Raw genomic sequence first — 10,699 nt, forward strand, 5'->3', positions numbered from 1 at the left:
TCTACCCCTCCTAACTCCCGTTTCTGCCTCTAATATGTCTCTGACTAGACCTTCATGCCTGAGAAGGTGTCCTACTAACCTATCTCGCCTATTTCTTATTGACTTCCATAGAGTCCTCTGTTCTCATATTATTTCTAATACCTCTTCGTTTCTAACCTTCTCTATCCACGATATCCTCATTATTCGTATGTAACACCACATTTCGAACGCTACTAACCTTTTCTTTTCCGCCGCGCCCACCGTCCATGTTTCGCACCCGTACAGCGTCGCGGTCTAAACATACACCTTTAACAATCTTTTTCGAATTTCTAAATTATGCTATCATATACGTCAAGACAAATCCTCTCAACAAAGGCGAAACAATTATAGAGTATCCTACATTATAGTAGAGAACATTGAATGCAATTTTGTTGTTTTCTTTATTTAGAAAACCAATTTTTGCATCATGGTTAAAAAAGAGACGAGGGTGTTTTTTCTTTAATTACTTTTTACTATTTTTAAAAATTAATCTCGAAATTATGTACAGGCAGAATAGTCCTGCGAATAGGATCGTACCAAATGGTAAATACTTGGGGCATATGAAATAAAACCCAAATCATAAATACACTGTTCGTTTTCAATTTCATTATTATTGGATAAATCTACGAAAACTAGAGAGAAATTTTCTAAAAGGAACTGTGGTCATTCCAGGCACCCTCTTTAACAACCCGCTTTTGTGTCTTATGCAAATATCAGTTGAAAATAAATTGTAAATCTAACATCGCAATCATTTCCTGTTGATAGTATGTCCTCCACGTTGTACACACGAAAAATGGTCTTCTAACAACTAATGTGTAGGTGTTCGAAAATTGCTTGCTCGCTTTCCTTCCAACAAAAGCGTAAAGATTCACCTACGCAAATAAAACATTTATCAATCAATACGTACGTTCGTTGAATTTATATCGCCAATCTATGTACTTAATAGCAATTTGGAACTAGTGTTTGCGTAGGTACACCTGTGTGTATGCACCTTCAAATTATATAACGATTTTATTGTATAAGGTCATTAAATAACACAAGGACTCTGTTTATATTGATTTTGCTAAGGTGTTCGACACTGTGAATTAAAAGTTTTGCTATTATTAAAATGGTTATATTCTTATTTGATCGATCGTAGACAAGCTATTAGATCGGGAAGGTGTGTATCACAGTTTATTGTGGCAACGTCCGGCGTACCACAGGGATCGCACCTAGGACCTATACTGTTTTCTATTTTCTTAAACGATCTCGTTGAATCGCTTAACTATGTAGATACCCTTATATACGCGGACGATGTCAAATTATTTAATCAAGTGGATTCTACAAGTTGCAATTGGATCTCGGTGTTATTGTTGTGTGATCATATAAAAAATAATCAAAGTATATTCAACTACAAAATGGACCACAAATGTACTGATTTATGAAATCAAGAAAATTCAACATAAAATGCTTCGTATGCTCTGCTGCAAACAAAATATTACATTAATAACGATTACACTCAAATCAAAAGGAAGTTTAATCTTTCCGTTCTGCAATCTTAACGTTTGTATCAAGGTATTTTGTTTGTTTTTTTTCTGTAAAAAACTGTCTTGTCAAGTATAATCAGGTCTAAATTTTTTTTGAGGATAAAAAGATCTTTGCAAAACCAGAGACAAATTCGTAAATATGCATACTCAAAAAATTATTTATATCGTATTATTTATTGGTTCCAAGACTACAGATTATGGAACGCAGTGGATAATAATGCTAAATCTACTTAATTAAGGATTCTGTAATAAAGTCCTTGTTTACTTTGTTAAAATAAATGTACAAATGTTACTTTTTATGTTGGCGTTGTTTTCTTGGTAATTTTTTTGTTGTACAAGAATGTAACAACTCGTTTAAATGAATTAAAAAAACAACAAATATAAGTAGTTGAATTAGTCCAATGGTTATCGTGACGATAGTGCATTTACATTTTAACCGTAACCTTGGGACAAATACATGAACAAATTTATAAAAGTTTCATTTTTACTTTTCTTTATTTACTTCATGTAAAAGATCTTTATCTAAGTATTCTCTCTTATTTGATATTGAAGTGTAAACTGTCATTTATCATGAAAGATTCCGACATCGGGTCTTTCTGAATTTTTTTGTTTTTATGACGTCAGCACCAAAAATCGGAATGGTTGCTGTTCGCTCTGTTTACTTCCTTAGAAGTTAATTTAGTCTTCGTATTGATTAAGTTTCCCACAGCCGCTACACAAATAACTCATTAACGTTAAAGTATCTTAGTGGTGTGTCCTGTAATTTCCTTCCAGGAGGCATTAATTTGGTCGACTAACCGATTAATATTCCAGCTTTCTAATTTAATCAAATGATTTCGAAGAAATTCATTATTTTACTAGTGTACGCATTCGTGTGTATGTTATTTATGCATTCAGAAGAATATATCTTTAAAAAAAAATCGGTTGTCTGTAAAGTCGGTTTACTGACGATAGTTGAACGTGACAACGTCATAAGAAAATACTGATGGAATGGTTTCATTTTTCAAAAGAAAATTTTAATTTTATTTGTTTGATAGATATTTTGTATGGATATAGAGAAGGAGGTAAATGGAAATGTATTATTGTATAGCAGCTGTCCACGCGGACGCATCGCTCACTCAAGTAGGAGAGAGACAGATGTCGAACGCTGCCGAACGCGGAGGCCGATTGTGCCTCTTTGTCGCTCGTTCCGCGCTCTCGCTTGCACTTCAAGCCTTAAATGGAACGCCTCAGAGCGAGGTAACGCCGCATGAGTCATGTTTCTTCGTGCGTGCAGCCGGCTCCATCGAATTATAAGACGTTGTCACGTCAAAAAACTATTTGTTTTCTTCTCTAAAACTTGAACATTCCGCATCCCTAACTATTTCCAAACAGTGATCTAACTAGGTCCTCCCGTGACCTTTCATACTCTGTTACTGCTTATAGATCTGTCTCTAGCTAAAATGTCGGCGTTTCCTGCAGGCAGTCATAAATTCAAATTTGCAAAACGGTTTTCTAAAAATATTTAAATACAAAATGCAAATACTTTTTTTTTAATTTGTTATTTCGAATGTAAAATACAAAATGAGTAGATTGAGTATGATCTGTATTTTTCTGCTTGAAGTGATTGAGGTATAGTTTTTCTATCTTTGTGTTATGGTTTCTAAATAATTCTTCTATATGCTTCCGTATTTGTCTTTGTCACCCGTTTTAATTGGACAAAAAGACACTGATGCCAAAATAGTTTGTTTAGCGTGAAAGATCAGAGCCAAAATAGGGTTGCAAATAATTTTATTTATGTAAAATCAACATCAATTATTTTATATCAAAATATTTACAACTCCATTTTGTTTCTGATCTTTTACACATTGTAATAAGAGAAGGANAAATTTATATACCGGATTAGCAGGTAAATCAAGTTTTATATAATCAAGCCACTTTCGGCTCTTTTTATTCATAAAGTTCGACTACAGAGGATAGAAGTCGATGCGCTCAAATTACAAAGCAGTTCGACTTAAGACATGAGACGTGTCTGTAGAGATATGCAAAATGGTCTTTTAAAAGCATTTAAATACAAAATGCAAATACTTTTTTGATTTGTTATTTCAAATGTAAAATACAAAATAGATTTCCCTTTTGTATTTTATATGCTAAATGTAAAATACCTATTTTCAAAATACTTTTTTCAAATAAATACTTTTTTGTAGTACCTATTTGATTTTCTACATTTACTTAAGTATAAAATATTTTTTAAGAAAACCTTATTGGAATTTTTCTAGACTAACGGTGGTGTTTGCACTGTATCACCAGCTACAAAGATTGAGTATGACTAACATTTTTTGTTTGAAGTGATTAAGATATAGTTTTTTTTTTTTATGTTATAGTTTCTTCAGTTCAACAACAAACAATTCTTCTATATGCTTCCTTATTTGCCTTTTTGTCACCCGTTTTAATTAGAAAAAAACACTGATGCCAAAATAGCTTGAAAGATCAGAGCCAAAATAGGGTTGCAAATAATTTTATTGATGTAAAAGCTACATCAGTCATTTTATATTAAAATATTTACAACCCCATTTTGTTTCTCTCTTTGTTGTTATTTCGATGATCTCCCAGTTGATCGACAATAAAAAAAACAACACCAATTTGGCAGTGGTAGTTTTATTGTCGAAGGTGAACAAAAAGGACCTGACAATCGAAATGAAAATAAGTACAAATTACAAATTCAAAGAAAAGTTTTACAAAAGTTTAGCAATAATGTTTACAATATTAAATTTCAATTTGTTTACAAAGTTTGTTTATGAGAATACAAAATGCTGTAATAAAGTTGGTGAGTGATATGTGAACAATTTTCAACTCAAAAATATGGCACTTAGATTATCACACAACATACTTTTTTGTATTATTCAACTTGCCAGTTTTTGCACAGAAAAAACTCATACAAATTTCCGTCGGATTGACAATTTTCTTCTTACAATTTGTGGATAAATATCGGAGCACACTTTCAACTTTCGCCAGTAAATTTTCCGCATTGTCCTACCAACCTAATTTGCGTTTTCGAGTTAGTGTCTAGTTACATTTTGATTACTGCCAACTTAGTTTTGTTTTAACTCTATATAATAACTGAAAATGGTGACAAGTAAAATTAATTCACCTCAACACTCTTTAACTTGTAATAACAGAAAGAAATGGAATCCATAGTTTCTTTAGCATTGGCTTCATTTCAAATCGTTTTTTAAGAATTTTGGATTATACACATTCATTAGCACACCACAATATTTTGTAGTTTTCAGTTTTACACACCTACCTTATATCAATTCGATATTGTTTTGCATTCATAGAATTTCATAGTACCTTGCTAAAGGCACGATAAGTGGTGATTTGGCAGGTGCTCATATCAATTTGGAACTTCAAAATTCCATGGACCATGGCATTGAATCCGGAAAACAATATCGATCCAATATTTTAGACTATCCATTTCCAAGAAGTTTAGAATTTTTTGGGCTCTCTTCAGTTAAAAAATTAAAAGGCATTCATGGAATAGTGAACCTTTTACAATTTATAAAATTTCTTTTAATGATTAATTTAAGGACGTGGATAATATAATAATTCGAAGTAGTCTGTATTCTGTCGAAACTGCCAGACGCGGATCGCGATTTCGATCTTTTTGGATCTCATCGGCGCGTCGTTTCAACAAGTAGATATCCATATATTTAAATGGACCTTGTTGGAGCATACGTAATCCTAAAATGTAGCATCGTACTACAGATGGCGTTTACCGCGCCATTTGTGGAATTTTCTAAAACGCGCTGTTAAGGCAGCAGGTAACAGTTGGTCTGTGTTCTGTCGGAGCTGTCTTCGACGCGCTGATGAGATCCAAAAAGATCGAAATCGCGATCCGCGTCTGGCAGTTTCGACAGAATACAGACCACTTCGAATTACTGTATTCGATTATGGTAACGTGCCCAACACGTTGAGGTTAGCTATGCCGGGATTCATTTCAACAAGTAGATATCCATATATTTAAATGGACCTTGTTGGAGCATACGTAATCCTGAAATGTAGCATCGTACTACAGGTGACGTTTACCGCGCCATTTGTGGAATTTTCTAAAACGTGGATAATATTCCTAACTTTCTTAATGAGCATTTTTTTATTAAATAATGTATTTGCAGTTACGTATACATAATTAATCTGTTTGGATTAATTTACATATTTCTTTCAGGCCATGCCAGGGCCACAGTTTGCCCTGTGTTTCGTCTGGATTCTTGTTGTAGGAACTCTTCTTCCGGATGTAAGCGGTGAAGGTTTCGTCGGTAAGTTATTTAATTATTATATATTAAAACAATCTAGAAAATATTTTAAATGCATTTTATACAGCATCTTAACAATTAGTAGTTATTCTTTAAGAAGTACTTGTTTCATATTTTGCATATTCAATTTGAAATCCATCGCAACACTCATTTTTGAAATCATTGACACCAAAAATAGTAATATTGCAAGTTACGGTACTCACTTCCTTAAACCACTTTACGGTTATTGCGAAGTTTGTCAATTTCAATTTAGTGAAACACTTGGGATGTTATTTTGTAATGGGTTTGTGAACCCTACATTGAATTTACGATCAGTAATCGAAAGGTCAAAGCTATAATAGAATATCAGCAGAGACTATTAACTACTTCCAAGTTCCGTACAACAAAGACGTAGTAACTCCATTACTAAACACATAAAACTAAAGGGTGAAAATTATACATCTCTACGTAAATGAAGGGGGATTATGTATTAGAATTTTGTAATTATCTACTAAAAATAGTTTGAATAAGTAAAACCGCTTCCTTTTCAAAACATTATTGAAACAAGATTAAAGCAGCCTTTAAGTTTTTCATTTTCCTGAACTATTTTTAACAGTTTTTAGAACTGTGTGCCAAAACGGTCCAACGGAAGCCGATTGTTGCAGAAAAGATTTCTAAATTATAAACCATATGAAATATCGATTTGAACTTCACGTAGGTATAAAAAAAGCAAAATGTTTAGCTGCTAAGCTCATTTACTGCTTCAAAAGGTTTCGAAAAAGAAAGATAAAATATATGTATAAAAACTTAATTCCAAATTTATAAAAAGATCACATTGTTCTTTAGATGGCGGAGGGTCCAAAGATAAAAAAGTATTCACAGTAGTTGCAATTGCAATATGCAACAGAAGAAAAGTTGTAAGTAATTTCAAAAATACATGAGAACCTCTCGATTAAAGAAGCTATCGAAATTTTTTCATTATCGATCACTGAGTATAAAAAAATGTTTCTGTCCATTAATTACGTAACGCAAAAAATTAATCAATTTTTGACCTCTTCCCCTATGCAACGAGATTGTAATGTGTAATAGCCTGACCCTCCTTTGTCCCCATTCCGTTACGTAAAAGACTTAGAAGAATAATATCAGCTTTGAAACTTTATCATCCTGTGTGCTCTATAATATTATTACTTAATTGTTAAACCAAAACATATTATATATTAACATTACTTATTGTACACCAGTAAAGACAGGACAGATTTTGGGATACGTAAATATGCTGACACAAAAGATTACCCTGCTTTATGTTAGATTAACGGATTGTACCAGAGCAGCAACGGGCTAGCAAGGTGACCAACTCATATGATCTTGCGGGTCACTTTAGAAATAAATCATAACTTAGCAGGTCGCATGTAATCATCATCATCATAGGGTCGTCAGTCTTAAGATTGGTTGGACAGTAATCTAGTCTAGATCTACCTTTACTCTTCGTAACTCCTAATTCTGTTTCTAATATGTTTCTAACTAGGGGAAATAGGATTGTAGAACTTCGTCTAAGACATGAAAAGCTAGCTAGAGGCATGCCGAAATGGTGAGATGTTCTATTTTTGGGGAAGTGCGAAGATTAGCTGAAAGTATAGTAAGAAGTGGAGGTGCATATCTTACCAGTCCTTGGATTGACTTTCTCTGCCAAAATCTAACGGCACCTACGCCTGATTTGTGTATCTACCTGACTAGTACTTACTGCAACATATAGTGAAATTACCAAACTGGCTGGGATATAGTTAAGCTTCAAGTCTTCATCTTCTTCAATATCAATAATAAATTGAATGATGTTATAATTTCTATCACAGAATATTAATAACGTGGAAAACTCCATCATGAACTCGATAAAATTGATAAAAATAACGAATCTTTGAAGTTTTTTATCAACTTGTCTTACACTGGGCTTCCCTGCTTTGGCCATTCTATGGCAGACCAATTTTGGCCCACTTGGGTAATCATTGGATTGGCCAAGACTAGGTTGTTTAGTTTTGGCCCAAGACTGGGCTCCCCTTCTTTGGCCATTCTATGGCAGACCAATTTTGGCCCAGACTTGGGTAATCATTGGATTGGCCAAGGCTAGGTTGTTTAGTCTTGGCCCAAGACTGGGCTCCTCTGCTTTGGCCATTCTATGGCAGACCAATGTTGGCCCAGGCTGGGGTAATCATTGGATTGGCCAAGGCTGGGCACCCAACCTTGGCCCAGGCTCGGGTAATCGTTGGGTCGGCCAATGCTAATTATTCTGTCTTGGCTCAAGCACGGGCCAATATCGGGGCGCCAAAGCAGGGCTCCCCAGTACTGTAGCAGGCTAGGCCCCGTCATTCAACTCTGGCGGTTCCTACATGGGAATCGGCACATTTGAACTTCTTGAACAATCATTCGAGTTGGCTTATAAGTACTGATTATTACACCACCAAAAGGCCCGTTGAGATTGCCAAATGACTATACCTATGACTATTCATACCAACTTTTTTCGAAATGATACAGCATAATATGGCGAATATGGATAAGATTTTTGATTTTCACATATCGATAAGAGAAAACTTAAAATTACAACAGGAAACTGTCAATTTTTAAGGAAACAACTAGTAGATATTTTCGATTCTTTTAACTCCACTGTTAACAAAATTACTAGTGACGAGCAAAGTAAGACCAAGACCAAGACTGTCCCAGTATTAGAATTGACCTTGGTCTTGCTCAAAGACAGTTTTGGCGTTTTTTATTCGGTATTGGTCTTGGTCTTGCTCAAATACTTCGAGTATTGGTCTTCATTTTGGTTATTGCTGATATAGTATCGGTCTTGGTCTTAGTCTTACTGATGTAGTCTGGGACTTGGGTTTGGACTTCTATAAGCACAACTTTTCTACTTACCTACCGACACAGCAGTTGTCTTAAATGCTGGAATTTTAAATAAAATAGTGCCGATAGTTGTGAGAATTATGAAACTTGAGAACTTATTTTTCACCCTACCTTCAAAGAATAAATTGATCCTTTAACAACCAAAACAGTACAAGGTATTTGTCATCATCATAAGGTCGTCAGTCCTACGACTGGTTGGACACGCACCTCCACTCTTTCCTATCCTGAGCTAATCTTCGCATTTCCATAAAACTAGAACATCTCACATCCTTAACTATTTGTGAACAGTAATCTAACCTAGGTCTACCTCTTTCCCTCCTAACTCCTGCTTCTGCCTCTAATATGTCTCTGACTAGACCTTCATGCCTGAGAACGTGTTCTACTAACCTAACTCGCCTATTTCTTATTGACATCCATAGGGTCCTCTGTTCTCTTACTCTTTCTAATACCTCTTCATTTCTAACCTCTTCTATCCACGGAATCTTCATCGTTCGCCTGTAACACCACATTTCGAACGCTTCTAACCTATTCTTTTCCGCCGCGCCCGCTGGCCATGTTTCGCACCCGTACAGCGCTGTGTTCCAAACATAGACCTTTAACAAGGTACTTGAAAGAAGTAAAAAATCGAAAAAAATTAGTTTGTTTTTACATTTCAACCATGTGTTATTCAGATATAGGAACAAAGAACACTCACTCCGAGGGGCATTCTTGTAGATCCCTTTTTTCAGAGTGGTAAAAGTTTCATTTTTTATATATTGTGTTAAAATTTAATAAAGCAAAAACTGAAAATTTCAAATACTAAAAATGTTTTGTTTCAAAAAAGAATAGATTAATGTTGCTTCAAATAGTTTAACTCATAAATCCACAGGATGTAATAATTCTTCGTTTAGTCTTAGTCTCTGCATTTGGTTTAGGTCTTACATATTTAGTGTTGATTTTAGTATTGGCCTTGTTCGTTCGGTCTTGGTTTTAGTCTTCGTCTTGTTCGTTCGGTCTTGATCTTGACTTTGCTAGTATAAAGACAGTCTTGATCTTGTTCTTGCATTTTCGCAAAACCAAAACCAATTATGCCCATCGCTAAATACCCATGTTAGTCCATCGTCCGGTGGAACACCCGGTGTATAGCGTTTAAAAATAAAATTCTGTTAATAACATAAACAATTTTTGTTTTTGGATAAGCACTTATCGGTAATGAGGTGGAAATCGTATAGATACGATATTAACAGATACATATTACATCCTCACTTCAATGATAAATAATAATCATTTGTGTTTCGAAGCAGTTATCAGATTATCTTTATATAGAGACATATTGTACCAACAAATGTTTCCGTTTATAATGGGAACCTCTACTTAGTCGGTATCGATTAAAATAAATGTGGGAGGTGTTCCCTTTTCGCTATTTGCGTAATAAATGTTTGTCATTCAACCTACACGGGATGTGTTGGATCCACAGTTACGAAATACAATTGTAGTTAATTAAGTCTCATAATTGAAGGTATCTCGACATGCAACCATTAATTCTGTTATTTTACCCGCATTGTCAACGTTCACGTCACTTATTAAGGAAAGCGGTTAATACCTACGTCAATTTTATAGGGAGTTGGCTATAAACTACCTGAGTTTATTGTTCACAACCGTAAAGATAAGAGAAGTAAAGTCAAAATTCCATTAATTTGAAATCCTAACTCATAAATATGATAAACAAATGTGAATTTGTTTATTTGTTTGTTTGTCGGCTTTTCACGCCTTAACTACTCAACTGATTGTCATGAAATTTTGTAAACATATTGTCAGGGGTACAAAAAAATATAGGGTTGTTCGGAGAGTCATTTCGTTTTTTCCCGGCAGAGGATTTAATTGTATTCTTTTGCACCCAACTTCACATTTAAGCCGTATAATTTTTATATGCTTTGAGAGCTCATATAGCAAGGCTTGTGTGTGAAAAATTCCAATTAATTCTACGCAGTAGTTTTTGGTTGGTGCCCT

The 10,699-nt window shown here is 34.4% G+C and overlaps 1 protein-coding gene across 4 annotated transcripts in view; it reads left to right on the forward strand.

Moving 5' to 3' along the window:
- The window catches only part of LOC108732664 (receptor-type tyrosine-protein phosphatase-like N), a 54,672-nt gene that overhangs the window by 12,522 nt on the left and 31,451 nt on the right, over window positions 1–10,699 (forward strand). For all 4 annotated transcript variants that reach the window (XM_018463582.1, XM_018463584.1, XM_018463583.1 and 1 more), the window contains exon 2: window positions 5,746–5,836. In XM_018463582.1, coding sequence (XP_018319084.1) covers window positions 5,749–5,836 — 88 coding nt within the window. In that variant the 5' untranslated portion in view covers window positions 5,746–5,748. The remainder of the gene's footprint in view (window positions 1–5,745; window positions 5,837–10,699) is intronic.

This window comes from Agrilus planipennis, unplaced genomic scaffold (genome assembly GCF_000699045.2).
Source record: "Agrilus planipennis isolate EAB-ADULT unplaced genomic scaffold, Apla_2.0 scaffold56, whole genome shotgun sequence".
NCBI lineage: Eukaryota > Metazoa > Arthropoda > Insecta > Coleoptera > Buprestidae > Agrilus > Agrilus planipennis.